Genomic DNA, 23992 nt, shown 5'->3' with positions numbered 1-23992 from the left:
GCAAATCTAAAATCGATGACATTAAGCAAAAGCTAAAATTAGAATTTGACATGAAAGATCTTGGCTTAGCCAAGAAGATTCTTGGTATGCAAATTGTTAGAAATAAAGAAAATGGAATGTTGTTCTTAAACCAAAAGGATTACGTGAATAAAATCTTGAAAAAGTTCAATATGTTGAGTGTAGACCTGTAATATTACCTCTTGCAAATCATTTTATACTGACCTCAGATGCATGTCCTAAAACTGAAGAAGAATTGGCTAAAATGAATAGAATGCCTTATGCTAATGTTATAGGATCTGTAATATATCTAATGATATGTACTAGGCCTGATTTAGCATATAGTGTCAGTGTGTTGAGCATATTTATGGCCATTCCTGGTGAAAGTCACTGGGAAGCACTAAAATGGTTGTTGAGATATTTAAAAGGTTCATTTGACGTAGGTCTAGCGTTTAAGATAAATAAAGAGGGGGTAATACTAAAAAATTATACCGACTCAGATTTTGTTGGAGATAAAGATAATAGGAGGTCTACCTCATCTTATTACTTTACTTTCTGTGGTACTGTTGTGAGTTGGAAATCACAGTTACAAAAGGTAGTTGCTTTATCTTCTACTGAGGCATAATATATTGCTGCTACAGATGCCGTTAAAGAAGGTATTTGGTTAAATGGTCTACTATATGAACTTGGTTTTGTGGACACTAATCCAAACTTATTTTCTGACAATCAAAGTGTTATTCATTTGAGTAAGAATCCTATGTTCCATGATAGAACCAAGCATATTGATGTTAAATACCATTTCATAAGAGATGTAATATCAAAAGGGTTATTAAAGATTGGCAAAATTGCTACATTGCATAATCCATCTGACATGGGAACAAAAGTAATACTTTAAACAAGTTTCAAAACTGCTTGAAGCTTTTATCAATTGATTCCCTTTATTGATCATGCAGGTACTATGAGTAAATGAAATTATAAACTGCTGGTGAAGCTCCTGGCTGCACTATGGCCAAGAATTTGGAAGCAAGGTGGAGATTGTTGAGATTCGAACCATGTGTTCTCATTACTTATAAAAGTGTGCTTCCAAATGTTATTGAAAAGTCGTGTTTCTTGGACTAACACTTTTGGAAATAAATGGAACTGATGGGATTGAAACACGTGGCTAAGCAATGACCCTTGGATGAGCTTCTAGATGATTCTAACCCTAAATATCCAAACGAGCCTTTTCAGCTCACTTGTGGGGTGTGGTTGACTCGACCATTCATCTCTCTGTTCTCCCTCTTCTCTGTGTGAGATTGTTCCTCTTCTTGGTGATTTGGTTTCATAAATCTTGAGTGGATTCAGTGAATAAATGTAGAATACGTTGTGGTATTATAGATCTGCATATTCGTGTATTACCCTGTGTGGTATTTTGGATGAATCTATGTGATTCATAGCGTGCAGTTCTGGTTCTTGATAGATCTTTGTGATCTATTCGATTCCTTTGTGGAATAGCAGTCTGTCGAGTAGTTCTTACAAAGATAAGTCTTCGTGTTGAGTTCTTTGTAATATTTTCTGAGATACTCATGTATATTTGCTGCTTATTTTTGGGCTATTAGTGCAACCGTGCTTTATCCATTTATAATGGATGCTCAACACGGAATTAGGCGTTAGAAAGTGACCGCCGAACCTCTGGGGCTACGGTCGAAAAATTCTTCGTGTTGATTTTTACTTTCTGCATTTATTTTTGTTGTTTAATGGCTTGATCATGAAACTGTAGTTAATCTCTAAGTTTTCTCGTTCTTTCAAGAACATACCGTTAGGAGGCAAAGGCCGTTAGTTGAAAAAATGTCCGATGATCATTTGCAATCTGAGGGTCAAGTTAACCGTCAGACAAGAAATAATGAGTGTAAGAGATGTGGGAGAGTGTTTGGCTAGGTTAGAATGTTATAATGATCCCACATATATATATAGAAGTGAAAAATGGGCAAGTGAGGCTAATGGATCGATCCCAAGCTCAAGACGCTCTTGCTTTATTAAATAAGCCAAATCCAATCGAATAATTGATATCGAGTCAGCCAATGCGAGACTCCCTCTGTCACGCAATCTATAGATATAACAAAATTCTTTAAGCATTTACACTTGGTGTCTAAGACAATATTCTCATCACCACCATGAGGAAGAAATTCTATTACGAAAATTGCCAAGCTAAGTGTAAAGATGATTATGTTCTGTGATAGAAGTGCAGCTATCTTTAGACTTCTTCCCTTTGATCCATCTTTAGACTTCTTCAAGGCCTCTTCGTCCAAAACACTAATACCCAGCGAAATTTGGGTCATAATTCAACACAAGCCTATCCAGATCTCCGAACCAGTAGATATTGCCATTGATGAAGAATATTGGGAACTTATCCAAATAAAATTTCGTTCAGGACAAGTTTGATGCAATTGCTAAAATGGAAAGTAAACGATCAAAAATGTATTCTACCTGTAGTCATGTTACTCAGAGCATCAATGACAGTTTAAAACAATAAATATCTTACCAAACGAGGCTTAACATAATATATTGAGTCAGGATGAGTCCTACAAGGCTCAACACATTATGTTAGTAAGTGGAATAAAAATCACTTGTAGATCGAAGCCATTTACTCCTGAGAGAACTAGTATTAAATCAAATGACACATATCAACACTAATCATCAAATCAAATTGAGCCACACATGCAAACTTGACCTGCATCTGATAATTTCATTAAGAAGCTAATTAAAGGACTCATTTAATTATATTTGTCACTTAATGTCACATTAGCGCCGTCAAAATTAGTGTTGCAACTCCAGTGGAGCTACATAACATTACTCTTTGCGGATCTGCCCTCATAAATTGAGTCATTATACAGAAGGTGTCGTTTGCTTTCTTTTCAATCTCTATGTGTATTCCTGTTTTATAGAAATTTTTTCTCATCAAACGAGGATATATTAAGACAGTTAATCATAAAAATAATAGTTCATAAATGAAAGCATTGAAAAGAATAAAAAAAAAAGTAATTTAGAAACAAATATGAATTTATATCATCCGACAAACTCGTCAATATCCATACAAGATGAAGACTCAAAACCGTCAAATTATTAACTTCAATCACTCTATCAAACTTTCTCTACACAAAATTAAAATGGCCAATGCACGATGTGCTAGAGTCTTAAAAGAGCAGAGAGTTACGAGAGAGAGAGACTTCGGCAATTCAATTACTTCTTGCCAAAGATCGAGATTCATCCATGGTCTGATTTAGCTGAAATTTCAGTATGTTATTCTTGGAAAAGATAGCTACATTTTGAAAGGAACTGATTGTCCAGATTCCTCTCCATTTCTCTGGACTCTACACACTAGTTTAGTGAGATTTTCTTTTTATTGTGTGTGTATCTATTTTAGTATGATATTGTTGTTGATATCCAAGAATATGTATGTGTTCTTGATGTATTAATAGCCTCTAGAGTGTGCTTTGGAGAAGTTAATTGTGTATCACATTATTTTGATAGTGGATGACTTTTACTGGACTAGGTCCCGGGATTTTTCCTTCACGTTGAAGGGTTTCCCTAGTGAGTGTGAGTGTTGGAGCCGAGTATTGGCTATTAATTTTACTACCATTTTAATTCTGTTTATTGGAGGAGTTGAAATTATATTCCGCTGCTTTGGTTGTGTTATTGGTTATATCCCCAACAAAGTGGTATCAGAGCTTTAGTTGAGTCTCTGTGATTATTGTGAGAATTAAAATGGAGGATTCGGCTAGTGGCATGGTTAAACTCACATCTTCCAATTATTCTATTTGAAAGACTAGGATGGAGGATATTTTGTATTGCAAAGATTTGTTCGATCCCATTGAATTCAATGGCAAGCAACCCGATTCTAAAACTGATGAGGATTGGAAGAAATTGAATAGAAAGGCTGTTGGACAAATTAGGTAGTGGGTTGATCAGAGTGTCTTCTATCATATAGCTAAAGAAGTAGATGCATACAATCTTTGGCAGAAATTGGAAAGTCTTTATGAAAGAAAGACCGCACAGAACAAGGCCTTTGTGATCAGAAGGCTTGTGAATTTAAAGTACAGGGATGGTAATAGTGTTGTAGAGCACTTGAGTAGCTTTCAAGAGTTGTTGAATGAGTTGACTACCATGAAGCTTAAACTAGATGGTGAGTTGTCGGCTCTACTTCTGTTGAGTTCATTACCAGATAGCTGGGAACTTTAGTTGTCTCTCTGAGCAATTCAGCTCCAAATGGTGTTATCACTGTCAACATGATGACGATAATATGTTTAATGAAGAAGCCAGAAGAAAGGAGTAGGGTGCTTCTTCTAACTCTGAAGCACTTTTTACAGAAAGAAGGGGAAGAAACCAAAGCAGAAAATCTCATGGTGATGACAGTCGTGACAAATCTAGAAGAAGATCGAAGTCAAGAAAATGGATAAAATGTTATCATTGTGACAATCTGGGGCACCTTAAGAAGGAGTGCAGGAAATGGAAAAGACAACAGTTTAAATTGAAAGGTGAAGAACAGAAGGAACAAAAGGAGACCATAGCAGTTGCATCTGATACAGAGGTATTTGTTGCTTGTGATGAAGCATTTGCTAGACTTTCATGCCAGGATTCTACGTGGATAGTTGATACACGAGCTTCTGTTCATATTACTCCACGTAGGGATTTCTTTTCATCCTATACCAGTGGTGATTTTGGTTGGATCAGGATGGAAAATGAAGCTAAAGCAAGAATTGTTGGTATGGGGGATGTACAATTGGAAACTAGCATTGGTAGCAAGTTATTATCAGGGGTGTCAAACATGTTTCTGATATGCGCTGCAACTTGATTTCTGTTGGAAAGCTTGATGAAGAAGGCTATCATAATCACCTTGGAGATGGTTGTGGAAACTTACAAAGGGTTCTCTTATTTTAGCTAGAGGGAAGAAGACTAATGGTCTCTACAAAACAGAAGCAAAACTAATTCATGGAAATGTGAATATTGCTGAAAATGAAGCCTCTACTAAGCTATGGCATAAGCGGCTTGGCCACATGAGTGAAAAGGGACTTCAAATTCTGTCCAGAAAGAAGCTCCTACATAACGTGAAAGGTACATCTCTAATCCCTTGTACTCATTGCTTAGTTGGTAAGCAAACTAGAGTTGCATTTCATAGATTCCCCACATCTAGAAAGACTCATATTCTTGATTTAGTTCACACTGATGTTTGCATGATGCAAAGTAAATCTCTAGGTGGTGCATTGTATTATATTACATTTATTGATGATCACTCTAGAAAAGTGTTTGCTATTCTTTGAAGTCTAAAGATCAGGTGCTATAAGTATTTAAAGACTTTCATTTGAAAGTTGAAAGAGAAACTGGAAGGCAGTTAAAATGTGTCAGAGTAGATAATGGTGGTGAATACAGAGGGCCATTTAAAGAGTACTGCAGAAGACGTGGCATCAGGCTTGAGAAAACTGTTCCAAAGACCTCACAACAAAATGGGGTGGCAGAAAGAATGAACATCACTATTTGTGAGAAGATCAGATGTATGCTCTCTCATGCAAAATTGTCTAAGTATTTTTGGGCTGAGGCAATGAGGACAGCAGTTGACTTGATTAATCTTTTTCCATCAGTTCCTTTGAGTGGTGATGTTCCACAGAGCTTTTGAGCAGAGAAAGATTTATCTCTTGATCACTTGAGAGTTTTTAGCTGTCGGGTATCTGTTCATATTCTTAAAGATGAAAGGTCTAAATTGGATAGCAAAGCAAAACAGTGTATTTTCTTGGGTTATGCACATGAAGAATTTGGGTACAGATTGTGGGATCCTGTGAACAAAAAGATTATCAAAAGCAGAGATGCTGTGCTCTTTGAAAATGAAACCATTGAGGATTGGGATTGAACTAAGAAGCTAAATACAGTCAATGAAGAACAAATCAGTTTAGTTCCACATGTACCACTACTAGATCGTGTGGTACATGATGATCACAGAGAAAATGCGCAAGAAGAAAATGACACTATAGGAGACGGACATGATGAAGCCTCTACACAGGGTAATGCAGAACTAGATCAAAATCAAGAGAACGTTCCTCTCGATGCGTCAGCTAAAGAAGGATTGAGAAGATCTACTAGAGAGCGCCAGCCTTCTAAGAAATACTCTAGTAATGAATATGTGTTACTTTCTGATGGGGGAGAGCCAGAAAGTTATCAGGAGGTTCTGCTACATGATCAGAAAAATGAGTAATTAAAAGCTATGCAAGAAGAGATGAAATCTTTGCATAAGAACACCACCTATGATCTAGTAGAGTTACCGAAGGGCAAGAGAGCACTGAAGAACAAATGGGTGCTTAGACTAAAAATTGAACCACATAACTTGTAGCCAAGGTACAAGGCAAGGTTGGTTGTGAAGGGCTTTGATCAGAAGAAATGTATTGATTTTGAAGAAATCTTCTCACCTATGTTTAAAATGTCTTTAATCCGAGTTGTTTAGGATTGGCAGCCAGTATGAATCTGGAGATTGAATAACTTGATGTGAAGAAAGCTTTGCTCCATGGTGACCTTGAAGAGGAAATATACATGGAGCAACCAAAAGAATTTACAGCTAAAGGTAAAGAAAATCTTGTATGTCGGTTAAAGAAAAGCTTGTATGGCCTCAAGCAGGCACCAAGACAATCGTGCAAGAAATTTGATTTCTTCATGGTTGAACATGAGTACACCAGAACAACTTCTGATCATTGTGTGTTTATAAAGAAATTCTCTGATGGGGAATTTATTATTCTTTTTCTCTATGTGGACGACATGTTGATTGTTGGTCGTGACACTGAAAAAACTAAGAAGTTGAAAAAGGAGTTGAGAAAGTCCTTTGAGATGAAGGACTTGGGACCTGCAAATCAAATCCTCGATATGAAGATCTCTCGTGACAGGAAGAATGGGAAATTATGGTTATCACAGGAAAGTTATATCGAGAAGGTATTACACATGTTCAATATGGATAAGGCAACACCAGTTAGCTCTCCACTTGCAAGTCATTTGAAACTAAGTTCAAAACAAAGTCCTTCAAGTGAGAAAAAAATGAAGAATGTGCCTTACGCATCAGCTATGGGTAGCTTGATGTATGCTATGGTATGCACAAGGCTAGACATTGCTCATTCTGTTGGAGTTCTCAATAGATTTCTTTCTAATCTTGGAAAAGAACATTGGGCAGCAGTGAAATGGATTTTCAGGTATCTCAGAGGGAGTTCTAAGATATGTTTATCTTTTGGCACCAGCAAACCTGAGCTTGTTGGGTTCACGGATGCAGATATGGCTGGTGATGTAGACTCTAGAAAGTCTACTTCTGGGTATTTGATCACTTTCTCAGGGGGAGCAATTTCATGGCAGTCTAGACTATAGAAATGTATTGCTCTATCTACCATAGAGGCTGAGTACATAGCCATCATTGAAGCTAGCAAGGAGTTGCTATGGATGAAGAAGTTCTTACAAGAACTGGACTTAGATCAAAAGAATTATATACTTTATTGTGACAGTCAGAGTGCAATCCATCTCAGTAAGAATCCAACTTTCCACTCAAGATCCAAACATATTGAAGTGAGGTATCATTGGATTAGAGATGCACTGGGGATGAAGAAGTTACAAATTGAGAAAAACATACTGATGAGAACGATTCAGATATGATGACAAAATCATTGCCTATGGAAAACTACAAATATATAGAAGGAAAGCGGGCTTGGTGGAGTTCCTCACGTAGTCGGGAGGGGGAGATTTGTTGGGTGTTCCCTCCACGTGAGGGAACATACCCATTTAATTGGTATTGGCCCATGTGGGCCCAAACTCATTTAATGACCCAAGTCAAACAAACAAATATAGATACAAAAGGCTAAAAAAATTGGGCAGCATATTATTCAAAAACAAAGGCAGCCTGATTTTCTTAAAAGAGCATAGAGTTACGAGAGAGAGAGAGAATTCGGCAATTCAGTTTCTTCTTGCCAAAAATCGAGATTCATCCATGGTCCAATTTAGCTGAAATTTCAGTATGTTATTTTTGGCAAAGATAGCTACATTTTGACCAGAGCTGATTGTCCAGATTCCTCTCCATTTCTCTGGGCTCCATACACTAGTTTAGTGAGATTTTCTCCTTATTGTGTGTGTATCTATTTTAGTATGATGTTGTTGTTGATATCCAAGAATATATATGCGTTCTTGATGTATTGGTAGCCTCTAGAGTGTGCTTTGGAGAAGTTAACTGTGTATCCCATTATTTTGATAGTGGATGGCTTTTACTGGACTAGGTCCCGGGGTTTTTCCTTCACGTTGAAGGGTTTCCCTAGTGAACAAATATTGATGTTCTATCTTTCAATTTCATGCAAGTGTGTGTGAGTGTTGGAGTCGAGTATTGGTTATTAATTTTACTGCCATTTTAATTCTGTTTATTGGAGGGGTTGAAATTATATTCCGCTGCTTTGGTTGTGTTATTGGTTCTATCCCCAACAGCCATATCCCTGGTTCGTCCATTGTAAATTAACTTATCAGCAATTTCTTCTTTAAAGCTCTGATTTCTTATGCTATATCTTTCGAGTTCTGACAATAGAAGCTGTTTTAACTCATCATCGACTGCCCTAAAATCGACATGAGCGAGATTTGATGTTGTGCTTTTGGCTGCCCCACTATTTTGGTATTGGGTCTCTGCATTCGTCATTGGGCTTTACTGTGTTGAGCCACCGGGTCTTTTACTTTGATAAAACATGTTTTTTGGAAATGCGACTTTTGCCCTAAGTGGTCGATTGATTCTGGCCTTACATATGGCATGCCCATGACCATTGGATGTGATATTTTTGGGTGGACTATATAAGCCTCTTTCCACTCTTCATTGTACAAGAACTGTGTGCATATTCTAGGTTTTCGTCTTCTTCTCTCTGAGTGCATTAAACTCTTCATCTTCTTCATGTTTTTTAGTTCAATCTCTGTAAAATATTAGTGATGCTTTCTTGGTTGTATTTGGTGTACATTCTTAGAGACTGTGAAAAGAGTGTCTTCGTATAAGAGAGGTGAAATGAAATTAGATTGAAGAGATTTCTTCATACATTTCTTGTACCATTCTTCGTGATTCTTAGTGGATTCATGCGTAATCCCATTTATAGATGGTCAACGAGTGAGTAGGCTTTTGGCTAAACATCTAGGCCTTAAGGGTGAAAAATCTGTGTTCTTCCATTTTCTGTAATAATTTAATTCTTGGATAAACGTTTTATTATGCAAACTATGATCTTGAAACCAACACTTGATTTTACTAAAAATGATTCTAATTCTTGAGCACCCTTGTAAAACTTGACTTGATGATTTACCAAGCCATTCAAGCTTTTCTTAGTAAGTGAGATTAAAGCAAGCAAATGGGGCAATCCCCGTGGATGAGCCTGAGCTGGACGTATTGAATCGAAATAAGATCTTAGATTGACATCTTGATACACTGATTACTTCCTTTCTTTCTTCTTTCTCAAAACATCTTGATGGAATTAAAAGCAAAAATGCATGCGGTTCCAAGTTAATGCCAGATAGGCATAAGATCCAAGATTGTTTTGCCTTGAAGCGCAAAATCAAAAGGCTAATACCGAAACCTCGTAGCCTATTAGTGAGAGATTGGGATTGTCTTGAAGTACCATGAGGGTGGATCGAAAGATCATGCTAGGAAAAATGTTTTTCCCAAGGTTCAGCCCGAAAATTGGATTCGATTTGACTGGTAACGCTCATCACTTCCTTTCCTCGACCAGGAAATATGAAAATTGAATCGCACTTCAGTATTCATACCATCCTCTGGTTCTGAAAAACCCTCTTCACTTATCGATGTGCCCCAGTGGCAGTAGTACATATTCAAGATCAATAAAAGATTTAAAGTGCAGTAGAGAGAGAGAGAGAGAGAGAGATTTTTTGTGGTAAACCAATGAATATTGCTTACAGATGTAATGAGAGAGAAAATTATCAATGTATTGATTACAACAGGGCGGATATAGGATTTCAACTCAACTAGGGCGGTCGTTGATTGTTGGCAATTGACTGTCGATAGTCAACAGCCGTATAGCATTATCGTTTATTAATATTAAATTAAATAATATTAAAAATTCTTCGATCTATAAATAAATACACTAAAATATAAAAATTGTATATTTATATCATATCATATTTCAATACAATTCGGAAAAATATAAATTATATGACACATAAGACTTATTTGTGTTATCAATGCTTAACAAATCATTTGTTTGACTAAAAGTAGTTGAGAGATTAAATACACCACTACAAGAACTATATTGAGATTTAGTTGAAAAATCATTCCATAATCAGTATGAGAATTGAATGGTAATCAAAGATTAAACGTAATTAAAATTAACTTTAAAATATAATTAAACTCAATTTCCAATTCTCAACACCAATTCATCACAAAATATAAATTCCCCAGTTTCTTATTTTCAATTTTCATAAATTACATATTCACATTTCATGATACTCAAATAAATTTTTAATATCACAATTCATAGTAGACAAATTCTCAAATAACATATAAATTAAAACGTAATACTCATAAGTCAAATCTTATGAATTATTAAATCATCAAATATTTAAAACGACAAAAACCAACAAAAAAAAAAAAAATAGTCATTGAGTAGCCTAGAGTCTTAACATATATTATTTTGTTAAATTTAGATTCAAAATTCAACTATTGCCATGATGGTTAAGCTATCAATTATCCAAACTAGAAGTTATATGTTCGAATTTTTTCTTTAGAGAATTAATTTTGATAAATATTGTAGAAATAAAAATTTTGCACAATGAAATGGACGGAAAGGAATCGAACCCAAGACTTGCAATATAAAAATACAAGCTCTAACCAACTAATCAAAAGAGGGTTTGAAAAATAAGATGAACTACCAGTTATATAACCTAAATTTTTTATCTATTATCAACAAAAAAAAATTCTCCCTAACAAATCCAACTAGGGCGCTGGCCATGCATTAAATCCGCCTCTGAAATAAAAATGTAAGTGTATATATAAATTTTTTAATGTAAAATCGTGTGGAAATAGGATTTAATTAGGACTACGGCTCTTGGTAAGTAAAGATTCCTTTTGAATGAAGAATATGGATTTAAAAAAGAAATAGAAAAAAGAAGCTTATTCTGCAGCAATTTTCAATTAATTTGAAGAATGCATGGGAGCTTATTTTTGATGGGATGAAAATACTAGTTTAAAACAAAAAAAAAAAAAAAAAAAAATTGAAATCCTTTAGCAATTCCACGGTGAACCAATTTTTCCATGGATTTGAAGTCTTCTAGGAACATCCCAAAGTAGAGAAAATATGGTTTGTGGAACTCAATAAAAAAAAAAAAAACGCGTGTTTTTTTGTAACGATCCAAAAAATATCATAAAAAATATTGAATAAAAATGGTTATTTGTTTAATAAATTCATTTTTAGTTACATATTCTCTAAATAAAATTATTTTATATGTAAATTTAATTCTTGTTTCTTTTTTCTTTTTAACTTTTTAACCCCATATTTTTTAAAAAAAAATCACAATTCTAGTACCCCGAAAAAAAAGATGTAGGATCTCGTTTGAAACCAACCTAAACTTCCACCATATAAATCCTTCCCCTTGTCTATAGAAAGCACTCTTCTTGTAAGTATAGAAAGCCACTTTATGCCCCCAGGATATAATTCAGTGGTACAAAGTATAAGAGTGAGGTAGTCTCAGCCTTGCTGGTAGCCCCAGTGTGAGGGTTCGATTCCCGAAATATAGAATTGGACTCTTTGTAGGCACCAGTATACGAGCAAACTCTTATTCTCTGATCTGCTGGGTTATATCCCGTGATTTACTTCTTTCATGATGCTCTAAGAGCGGGGCGGTGGGGACCCTCAAGGTTGGGGTTCAACTTTATTATTTATTTATTTATTATTATTTTTAGAAAAGCTACTTTACTTCCATTGAAACCTATTATTTTCTTTTGTAATATAATGGTTAAAGACAGAGAAATATATATTAAATTGAAATCACTAACAAAGACCACGTGTTGAGTTTCTGTTCAAAATTAACTTTGATCAAAAGATTTTGATAGATATCCTAAAAACTTTAAAATTTGAACATGAATGTCTCGATTCTTAGGGAACATTATGTGTAGCGTGAGAGCAAAAATAAATAAATAAATAAATAAATAATAATAAGTTGTGATCCTTATTTCGTGTATGGTGAAACCTTCAGTGACGAGTAATGTGACTAATGGTAAAATGTCAATAATGAGGACGGCTCTTGTTGACGCTTGAAATTTGCTTCTTCTAACATTTTTTTCTACGAACAAATCAACACGCATAAGGAGAAGTGTTGATTTCGATTTCCAACTACATAGGTCTTTCCATTTTCAAATCAAAAAACTATCTTCAAAATGTTGTATATGATGTGAATAAGTAGACTATTTTATTTCTTGTACAAATTTCATTTTAAAATACAGTTAACTTTATAAATAATTAAAAAGTTGTGGACAGCAGAGTAAAGCTTTCTTTGTTTCTACCCTTTTTAAGTTTTTAATTTCCATCCTCCAAGTCCCTCTGGAATATAGGCCCTCCCAATAATTTCTCGCTCATCAGACTCACTTCTGATCCAAGTTAACTTATTCGTTTCTGTCTTTGCAAATTGATTTTATTCCTGCTACTGCTTCCCCAAGCTGTTTACATAATTATCTTGGTCTTTTGGTTTGATTAATATTCTTGTTTCTTTAGTTTCTTGAATTTGAATTAACTGATTTTTTCAATTTGAGCGGGTGGCAACGGCTACATAATTGAACTGTGATAAACTTTTTGCTTGATCAAAGATTTGACGATCTTTAATTCTGGGTTTTGAATTGATTAGGGATTTGGGAGGAAAGATGAGCAAGGTTTATGAAGGATATGAAAGGCAGTACTGTGAGCTGTCTGTAAATTTGTCAAGAAAATGCAATTCTGCTGTTTCTCTTCCCGATGGAGGTATTGTAAAGTTTTTCAATTTCACATTTTAGAGCGAATTTGTTGAATAATTATATAATTTTCTGTGGTATAATAGTTAGTTTTATGACTTTTATCTCTTGATGATAATTGGGCTAAGAACTTAGTTCATGTAAATTGTTGCTATGAAGGAAAGATGTAAAATTTACATAGTTACAATCTGCGGGAGTGCGATTAGTTTACCGATGCAGAAGAACGTATAATGTCACCAGGTGAAAAAGTTACATAGAGAACTTTAATAGGTCACAAAGCATTCATTAGTCATAAAATCAAAATTTTTATTGGTCACAACTCATATATTCATTTCAAATTATTAGATTAATTGGTCACGATTAATTTTTAGGTCACAACTTAATCAATTATAAGTCACAGTCACAAATTTTAGGTCACATATTATAAATTTAGTCATGGTCACATGTTCGGCCACATATTATTTACTGATTACAAATTAACAATTTATTGATAATAATGTAATTGGTCACAAACACTTTTTTCAACCACTGCAACACCGCCAACCACCACCTCACCAAATCCATCACCACCGCTAGCTTCATCAACGCCAAATCCACCCAAATTCCCAACAACAAACCACCACTACTACTCCAACAACCAAAAAAACACTACCACCACCTCTACCCACGTTACCGCACCACCACCACCACCGCCACTACGCTCCTATAACCTGTAACAGTAACAGCACCACCGCAACCCATCATCGCCAAAACCACCACCATAGATCCACCATCATTACCACAGATCCACCGCCACCATAGTACTGCCACCATCGCAAAGCGCCTTTCTATCGGCGATTGGCAAATCACTATCTCGACCTCGAGCACTCTGCTCTGATGGACTATCGCCTGTATCATACCTAGATCCACAACACCACATCACCATTGTTGACCGATTGCACTACCATCAACACCTCACCAGCACCACCAACAAAAAACCCACGGAAGTGTAGATCGAAAAGAGAGATAGCAACAGCACGAATGTCGACTCCCCATCCAGTACCGGCACATCTCCTTCGTCACCGATTGCAACCGCCATCGACACCCAACGCTGCGAGGTTTTCCCGGCACCGATAGAGAGAAGAGAATCGGTGTACAGAGAGAAATTGGGTAGGGAGGAGGATGAGAATTACGAGTTTGGGTATGGGTAGGGGTTTGATTTTCCCTTTTTATTTGTTTGTTTAAATAATTAATATAAAAAAAATCTGATTTTTGAATTATGAAAGTTCCACTCTGATTTTAGAATATTGAATTTTTAAGGTAGGGTTTTATGTAATTTCCTCAACTTTTAATTGGAGTGTTAGGATCCAAATCTAAGTGGATTCTAGTAAAAGCAAATATTAAACATTAAAAATACGGGATACAAAAATTTAATCCAAACCAAATAAGGTCTCAAGAGAATTATATATATCTGAACATATGTTTGCAATAACACACATCAAAACTCATTGATACAGCAGCATAAGAAGTTCTAAACAAAAATTAGAAAGATCCATAAACTGGCACACACACATGATTAATAATTGATAAACCTGAACTTCCAACTCGGCATCAGCTCAGACCTCATGCCTACAAGAAGGGAGCGACTATAAGAAATTGAATCGAATACAAATGAAGAAAGCGCATCGACACTGAAGAATAAACAGAACTTGCCTTGTAAGGAATGGCTTTGGACAGCCAGCCGAGACCCTCGTAAAGCCCCTTTCCGGACATGGCATAGGTGCTCTGGATGTACCTGGAAGCAAGCGAAACCAAGTAAGGTTTTAAAAAAAAAAAAAAAAAAAAAACAAAAAAAAAAAAACCAAAAAAAAAATTAAAAAAAAAAAAAAAAAAAAAACCAATAAACAAAGACCAATGGAAATAAAGAACCAAGATTTGTTTACCAGTGACGCTTCCTCAGCGAGTACAAGTTAAGCTTGTCTGCTATTTCAGCAATAGTCATTGCATGGGGGAGATCTTGTTTGTTGGCAAATACAAGTAATGCAACATCACGTAGCTCATCCTGAATTTGAACCAACATAATTAACGAGTTTAATGCACAAATAGCATCAGAAATGGGTAATAGCAAGTGTAATGCTTCGAATACCCCTCACCCCCGCTCCTTAGCGCCAACCCTGCTGATACGTGCATTTTGTGCACTTATCCGAACCTTATTACAAAGCTTCATATCAACAAAGTGTTGGTTTCTACTTAATTTTGTTTAACTTCTTTTTGTTTCTAAGTATTTGGGAAAGAAAGAAATATGATTTGGCCACCGGATGGAATGTGGACTTATTTGCACAAGAATATAAGTTGAAAGACCAAAATGCGTAATTTAAAGTGAATGACCAAAATTTATGGAGAGAATGAAAAAACGGACTAAAGTGCAAAATTTGGTAATTCAAGAATCCTGACACTTAACAATCATTAAAAAATATATATCTTTTATTGTTTTCATATAATTAAAAGAAAAAAATCAAAAAAATAAGACAAACTATTTCTATTAGTTTTTGACCGAAATTGTAGTTAAGAATAATTTAATCAACGGCAAATCTACTTTGTTAAGATAGTGGGATATAAAATGGACAAGATGGGAATTTTTAGGATTTAGAGATTAGATCAAAGACTATTATGATTAGGTTTGACATTTTGACAAGCTTTGCTGGTACTTTTAGAATTTTCCTATTTTGATCTATGAAATTCTGTTAGATCTAAATTCTTTAGGGAATTTAGGACTGTTTGATAGGCACTTATTTTTCATAGAAAATGGAATTCGAATTTCAACTTTCACTTTTTTGCTATTTGATAGAAATTATTATTTTTTTTATTTTTGCTTTCAAGTAATTGATTTTCCCACTTTCCTTGATTTTCTAGGCTACAGTTGCCTTTTTTTTTTCTTCTTCTTCTTTTTTTTTTTTTGTGGCAATGAAACAAATTCTATCCCTAATTATAAAAAAATATTTTCCTTTAATTGACAATTTTCATGCAAAACAAAGTCAAACGAATACTGAAAGATAAATGATTTTCTTGATTTTTTTTTTGGCAATAGAAACAAATTCTATCCTCAATACCAGTAAATTTTATTCCTTTAATTGACAATTTTCATGTAAAATAAAGCTAAACGAATACAAAAAAATACTTTTATCTCAATATTTTTCACGTGAAAAATTATATCAATCAAACACCATAATTGATAATTTCCAGTAAAAAAAAAAAGTTTAGACAATTCAATTCTCTGAAATTTGTTTTTTTGCCACCCAAATTTCATCTTTACAATCAAACGGACCCTTAGGTATCTTCGCCCCAAAAATTCTTCCCAATTTAATTCATTTTCTGTGTGTTTCATATGAATAACAGTTAAGACCGGAAATTTACCTCATCCAACATCTTGTGCAGTTCATGCCTTGCCTCCGCAACACGATCCTTGTCATTGCTGTCAACCACAAATATGATCCCCTGGGTGTTTTGGAAGTAGTTCCTCCACAACGGACGGATCTGTGAAATGTGAAATGGGTTGGATCCAAATGGAAATCAATTCTCTTACTCTTCCTAAATATAAATTCGCCAAAGAGAAAGACATTGACAGAGGAGACTGGGGAGTGGGGAGAACCAAAGACAGATAGAGAACTGAGGAGAAATGTAGAGCGAGAAAGTTAGGATGACAGTATCTAGGTTTTGGATTTGGACGCGGGCTATTCCGTATTAGAACATGGGCTAAAGATTAATTTGAATGCCTTAATTAACCAATTAGAACATGGGCTATAGATTAATTTGAATGCCTTAATTGACCAATTAGAACACGGGCTATAGATTAATTTGAATGAATTAATACATAGCAATTGGATCTGGGCCTGGGCCCCACCTACCGTGTCCCCACCACCTAAATCCCAAATGGTGAAGTTGACGTCATTTTTCTCAAACGTCTCGACGTTAAAACCTGCATAGCAGCATGTGATCAATATTTGTTAGCAAGAAAATCAACTGAAAGAAACAGAGTTGCTAAGTTTGCACGAATGTATAATACCGTTGGTTGGAGAGGTAGGTAAGACCTCTCCATGCTTCAGCTTGTTCAGGATGGTGGTCTTACCAGCAGCATCAAGACCAACCATGAGAATGCGCGCTTCCTTCTTCGGAGAAACCCGGGTGAACAGCTTCGTCAATGTCTGCCCCATTTCTTTTTCTAGCTTTTGATCCCTACAGCCAGTCAAGATTATAATACATCTGATTTTACGAGTAAATTCATGTATGAACCAAGAAGAATTTATAACGGAAAAAAACCGTGGTTGGGCAAATGAGAACATATATACGTGAGCAGTTAAATGATTACAACCTAAAATTTGAGGTGATTGTACATACCTGAGAGAAAAAACCGTGAGAGTTTAGAGAGAGAGGCAGTGACAGAACACTCGGAGGTTCAATATGGAAAATGATTATTGAGATGAGAAATGATTCCGCTTTGACTGGGGCTTCTCTATTTATAATGCATAAATCGACCTTCACACGGTGTGTAGATTGAGTTTATGCATACTTAGCCAGCTAATACATAGCTGGCTAAGCATGCATTAGGCGATTGGATCATTTGTAAGTAGTAGAAGCCGTTTGTAGGACCCACCAACGAATTGTTTAATTAACAAGGATGCTGCCACCTGTAGTTAGCAAGGGCTGAAAATTGAAACCTGGAGTGGAAGCCGTTTGTAGGACCCACCAATGAATCTATTTATTATATTAATAATAGAAATCGCCCGTAAAAAAGGTGTAGTTAGAAAGGGCTAACAAACTGAAACCTGGTTGTGGGAGCCGTTTGTAGGACCCACCAATGAATCTATTTAATTACATTAATAATATAAATCGCCCCTAAAAACTTCTTTGGCCCCACACTGCACAAATACGATCCAGGTACTCAAAAAATGAATTCGGTCAAATGGAGGGCAAAATTGACAGCTGGATTAAAATTTACTCATAATTTAATTGTAGTTAAACTCCTCCATCGTTACTCATCTTTACTCATCGTAAAAATTATTTTCTTACCTTTTTCTCTATTAAATTCTTATCTTCAACATTACATTAATTAGGATGTCTCGTCCTTGATTATAATTTATATGAAAATATTTTATTTTCATGTTTTGAAAAGATGGAAATATTTTTTTTGCACTTTTTATTTATTTGTTTTTCTTAAAAATAAGATGGGAAAGTAAGTTGTTTACGCCATGTCAACAGTTATTAAATATAAAATATGTTAACAAATGAAAAGTTTGAGGAAAGGAATAATATGAAAAATCGTTCAAGGACATAGGTACGAATATAATTATCCAAAACAATATTCTAAAAAGCGTAAAATTTGACCAAGCACGGATGTCTAACTTCAAGCTTTACAAGCTCGTCTAGGCGAAAAAAAAAGTATTCTTATTTTTAATATTATTTTTAATTTTTAATCATTTTGAAAATTATTTAATAATTAAAAAAAACCTATCAAATATCTAAAATTATAAATACTATATTACTTTATAATCACTACAATTAGCCAATTGTGCAATTTTTAAGTTTTTGAAATGCAAAAAATAGACTATTTTTCATAATTTTAATTCTCAACTAGACAAATCTTACTCAATAGATTTATAGGAGCACAGTACATTCTTTCAAAATTAATAGATTTTCATTGTTTTGTAAGAACATTGACTAAATAATCTCAAAAGCTTGTTTAGGAACTAAAAAGTTGTTAATGTGTGTGGCACAAGTGATCAATACTTGCATGGAAATGTAGTTTAAAAAAAAAAAAAAAAAACTTTGAAATAGTAATATTTTAGATAATGTATGGTTAAAAATAAGAAAAAAATTGATTTATGTGAGATAATGGGAGCCAAACATTGGCTAATATAATCAATCCAGAAGTCTAAATCAGAAGTATTGAAGATACTCCAAACGATCCTCGCAAGAGAGAACACATAACAAACACAAAGGAGTTTCTACGCTAGGAAACGAAGATCAAGTTGCGTGATGGCATTCCTCACATGGAGAAGGATTTTAAAAAACTACGACGAAATGAATAATTTTAGTTTAGAATTACATGGCCTTTAAAAGCCATGCTTGAATGAGAGGTGTGCGTGTCACTCAACCCTTGAATAGTGAAACCTTGTACCCAAGAAAAGCTGTACATTCACAGTTCACTTATAGTAAATACAATGTTTCCAGTACCTTGTTCAACAGAAGAGAAAAACAGACCAAGATAGCCAAAAATGAAACCTTAAGATCTTGATAATGCTATCAATATGCCCGTAGACTAGCTTCAGCGGGCTTGTCGACGATTATCTTTTGAACAATGCGAAGATCCACTTGCTAAAGCAAATGCATTCGCCATCACGAATTATGCCAACTGCAAACGCTATCACAAATCATCAACGTATCCATCCATCTTCAGATGCCGAGGCATTTAAACGTCTTGTCCTAGATATTCACCAAGTTTATCCCATTTGTTGAAGCGTGGGGTTTGAAAACTCGTTCTCCATGAAATGCCGATTGATTCTGTGCAACCATAAAGATTGCCTCCTAGTATGAAAGATCAGCTTCAGAACTTTGGTGCAAGTCCTCCCTAATGTGGAGCAAAGATCCTTTGCTGTTGCAAGACAAAAGTAAACATCAAAACACAACAGATCAATAGCAAAAATCATCCCCAGTTATTCTTGATATTTTTCCATGTTTTCCCAGCCTACAGGGTGAGGCCAAGAACTCAGCTGGAGCCATTTCAAAGAAGAGATATTCAAATACTGAAATTTCACTTGTAATACAATGGGCGAAACCTCAAGCAAAGACGAATCAAAACCTTTCTTTTCTTATGATTAAGCTCATCTCATATGAAAAATCTATCTTGGAAGGAATAATGAACCATGAACTTCATTTAAATTCAAGCCAACGCTTAATTCAGGTTCAATATATATATTTTTTTTGAATCTCAAATAACAGAGTAGCTTACATATATATACCACAAATAGTTCTTACCCAAATGGAACTTTCATTCCAATTCCTTCAGGGCATAACAATGAAGAGCCAGCTCAGCTAACCACAAGTAAAGTATTCTAGAAATGTTTCGAATATAATTATGAGTTCAGACTAATTCATCAAAAATTATGCACTCTAGTTTCATCCGGAATAAAACAGATGACGGATAAATTTGCATCGTAAGACCACTTGACAAAGCCCTATCATAGCACAAACAAGATGCTTTAATTGATTGTTCTCTACTTTAAAAGTTAGAATGAATTAATTAGAGAATATATTTTCGTAAGTACGAATTTGTCACCATTTTTCAGAGGAACGTCATTAGCATGAGTGTTTTTCTAACAAGCAATTTAATATAAGCTCTTTAATTTAACTATAAGATTGTCGAACTCATAATTGTAATGCAATCACAATAAATTGCAAAAGTGAAAAATGGAACTTGTGATACTATGTAAAATAATTAAAACTGATTGATTGGTCAAAGAGTCCCTTATAATTATTTTAACAATAGACTGGGACGAATTGTTAACGACATGTCAAGAGGAGTTAATTATTGAAAAGATTCGATAAATTGAATTAATTTAAGAGTGAAGTTTCGATCGTTAGTGATAAAGTCAAAACAATAATTAAACTTGAACGGTCAAGAGTTGAGCCGTGCAATAATTAATTAATTAATTGGAGTTTAAATCAATTATGTTTGATCATGTCGTGGCTTCAAAATAAGAATTGACGTAAAATTATATTTCTCAACGACACAATTAAACATCTAGAATTAATATTGACAGATTACATGAATTTCAATTAACAAAATTATTGCAATGAATATGAATATTCATATTGACAAGATACGTTAAAAATCGTTTAAAGAATGGAAAAATTGTAATAAAAGAATATTTGTGGACAAAAAAAGTAATGTTTTCTTTCTATATAAATTTACTTTTATTGCACATTCTCCATGCCCCTGTTCGGTGGGTCATAGTCGTAGTCAACCAAAATAATAATAATAATAATAATAATAATAATAAAATTAAACACATATTTCATAGAAATCACGACTTTCACTATAAGAAAAATGATATTTAACAACTAATATATTAAACGACCAAATCAATCTGGTCGTTAAGTATTATTTTCAACGACCAACTTATACATTTCGTCGTAGAAATTGGATGATGAAGAATCGAAATTTAAAGTAGTTGGAAATATCCTACGACGACCAAAAAGATGGTTGTTAAATCTATATTTTCGACGACCAAATTAAAATTGGCCGTTATGAGAGGGCGCCAAAAAAAATAATCTCGCCAAAATATTTGTTCAAATTCAACGACAATAAAATTGGTTATTAACAACACAAAGAATATAGTAAAAATTCAATGACCATAATGTTTGGTCGTTAATAATAGTAAACAACAACCAATTTTATCTCATCGTTGAAACTAAAGAAAAACTCGACATTTAACGACGATTTATTTAGCGGTCGTTATAGGTGACATTCAGTGACAGATTATGCTTTAATCGTTGGAAGTTTATGACAACTTGGTTACAACTTTAGCTTGGCGCAAAATAGTTTTCGACATTCAATGACTAATAAGACATAGTCGTTGAAGGTGACATTCAACGACCGATTAAGTGTTGTCGTTGAAAGTTCGTGAAAAAAGTAAATAATGCATGATTTTATTCCCTTTTAACTTATTTCCTTCCATCCCTATCACATTTTCTTAATTCAAATATATCTTTTGCCTACAAAAATATTTGACATATTTATAGGCTAATAATTAATGAAATATTTTTCAATTGCTATTTCAATATTTCTAATTTTAATCCCCACAAAATATTTATTTGATTTTAATTAGAAGATAAGTAAAAAAGAAAAAGGGAAAATACAATTTTTTTTTTTTTTTGGGTTAACATTCCAACAGTACCTTTCCCCACGTTTGTTACTTTCTATTTCCCCCAAATTTTCATTCCCTCTCGACAACCTAATTCCACTTCTTCACTTCTTCAATTGAGGTAGAAAGATTCAGCAAAAATATATATGTATTTGAATTTCCAGCAAACAAACTTGAAGGAAGTTAAGAATTTTTTCAGAGAAACTCGGCTTGAAGAGATCCGGAAGCGAGAATTGTCATATAAATTCGTATAGGTAATTTTCACCTCAGAATTCGGCTTTCATTTCAGGACTTGAAACTAGCTAGTGTCGATTTATTTATGAGTGAATTCCTCTGCGATTTCCCCATTTGAATTACTATAATTTTTTTACTGCACGAGTGAGTGGTTCGTTTTGCCCCCATTTGGTTTAATTTATTTAGTTATTTGGCTTTTCAGTTCAAGATTTTTATTTCTTGAACGAAATACATTTAATCTCTGTCATCTCCTCCAATGCCTGATCTACTAAAATGGGTCAAAATCAGTTGAAATGTAACGCACTGATGAGTGAACATTATGCATAATCTACTGCAGATTTAATGTTACTACAGATTAGTTGTGTGTAATTGCCAGACAAAAAAGGAAATGCAGAGTTAAAATCTTAAGAAATGCATTCTTATTAATTTATTTGCAAAGAGAAATTGATTGACAACTTAAAAAAGCTGAAACAATAAAAAATAATAGAGGTCATGTGGTGCTGAAACATTCAACTGCTGTTGGAAAATGGTTTTCTTTTTATCATCATTTGATATATATATATATATATATATATATATATATATATACATATTTTTTTTTTTAACGAGGTGTCCCAGCTTACGCTAGACTATATCCTCGTCCTTGAACTTCCGGCCCCTAAGCAGCTCAGGGAGGTAAATCGCATCATTTGATATATATACTTATAAAGAACTGCCCACGCTTAATATTGTCTGGCGTTCATCTGTTTTTTTTTTTTTTTTTACCTCGGCTTTATGTATCAGACTATGTGTCAGACAAAGCTGAGATTCTAACAAGATTTAGGAATGTCTCTACTTGTGTGTGTGAGAGAGAGATCTTTGGCACGTGATGATTGTGGTGGTGGTAGTTAGCTGGAAAGACCATGGGTATTGTTGCGGTATGTGTGTGTGTGAGAGAGAGATCTTTGGCACATGGATATAATGCTCTCTGATTAATGTATATTATCACTTCAATGAAACTTTATCCACATATACCATCACTATTAAATCCTAACCAACTTTTGTATTTATATGAATGCTTAGAAAAACTGATCACAAGAATATCAATCTGTCAAAGTAATCAATAGATTACCTCCAAAGAGTAAGATCCCAGTCTGCTTCAACTTTTTGAGACGCTACTTTTAAATATAAGACATGTACGGATGAAATTCTTACCAAATGCATCCCTTTCCCATATGCAACTAAATATGGTAAATTATCTGTTTAAACCATCAATCATCATCATAGTCTATGCAACTAAATACGTCGTGTTAATGGTAAAAAATTTTGTTGTTCGTATTTTGAATCATTAAGAATGAAAAGTTATTTTCTCATGTTTATTTTGATCTCATTTTTTATTGTATTGTTTCTCAATTGAATAAATTTTTTTATTATTAGTTAAAACATCTTGTAGGGGCCATACAAAGAGTTTTGGATAATAGAGCTTCCTTCAATTCAAATAGCAACAAGGTAAGTTCGTAAATTCAAGTACTCCATTATCAAGTTGTTTGACAGTGTGTATATGTATATTCATAAACCAGTGATTTATTTAGTTGGTGGTTTGATGTATCTATGTGTTTATGTATATGAGTATATAACTAGCTATTTATGGGAATGGTGCCAATATATTGGATTTGATGTATCTATGTGATGCCATCTGGTTACTTATCCCTGAAACTTATTTTGTTATTCCCTTTTTTACCATTCATTTGTTTTGTTATTTTTCTTTCATAGGTTAAGAAATGACAATCGATAAGAGTTAGACATTGCAGACTAATAGGTTGTCACATGAATATAGAAATGGTGTTATGTCTTTCATAGAAAGAGCTCGAAATTTCTTAAACCAAGAAGGAAAGACATGATGTCCATGTTGCTC

General features: G+C 34.2%; 1 protein-coding gene and 1 long non-coding RNA gene across 2 annotated transcripts; one reads left to right on the top strand and one right to left on the bottom strand.

The window, feature by feature from the left end:
* The first annotated feature begins 12530 nt into the window (after positions 1-12530).
* On the top strand, positions 12531-13068 carry LOC111381696. The gene is made up of 2 exons (XR_002700388.1): positions 12531-12616; positions 12862-13068. It is a non-coding gene; the product is annotated as an uncharacterized LOC111381696 (long non-coding RNA).
* A 1284-nt stretch (positions 13069-14352) lies between these two features.
* LOC111381692 (ADP-ribosylation factor 1-like) lies at positions 14353-17418 on the bottom strand. Its single transcript, XM_023005504.1, has 7 exons — positions 17339-17418; positions 17007-17176; positions 16849-16919; positions 16358-16477; positions 14887-15005; positions 14657-14738; positions 14353-14572 (listed from the first exon to the last, which is right to left on the bottom strand). The coding sequence occupies exons 2-7, from the start codon at positions 17152-17154 to the stop codon at positions 14567-14569; spliced, it is 546 nt and encodes a 181-aa protein (XP_022861272.1). The 5' UTR covers positions 17155-17176; positions 17339-17418; the 3' UTR covers positions 14353-14566.
* Positions 17419-23992: the final 6574 nt, after the last annotated feature.

This window comes from Olea europaea, unplaced genomic scaffold (genome assembly GCF_002742605.1).
Source record: "Olea europaea var. sylvestris unplaced genomic scaffold, O_europaea_v1 scaffold236, whole genome shotgun sequence".
Taxonomy (NCBI): domain Eukaryota; kingdom Viridiplantae; phylum Streptophyta; class Magnoliopsida; order Lamiales; family Oleaceae; genus Olea; species Olea europaea.
Note: the sequence above shows the minus strand (reverse complement) of the source record. Positions and strands in the feature narration are given on the sequence as shown.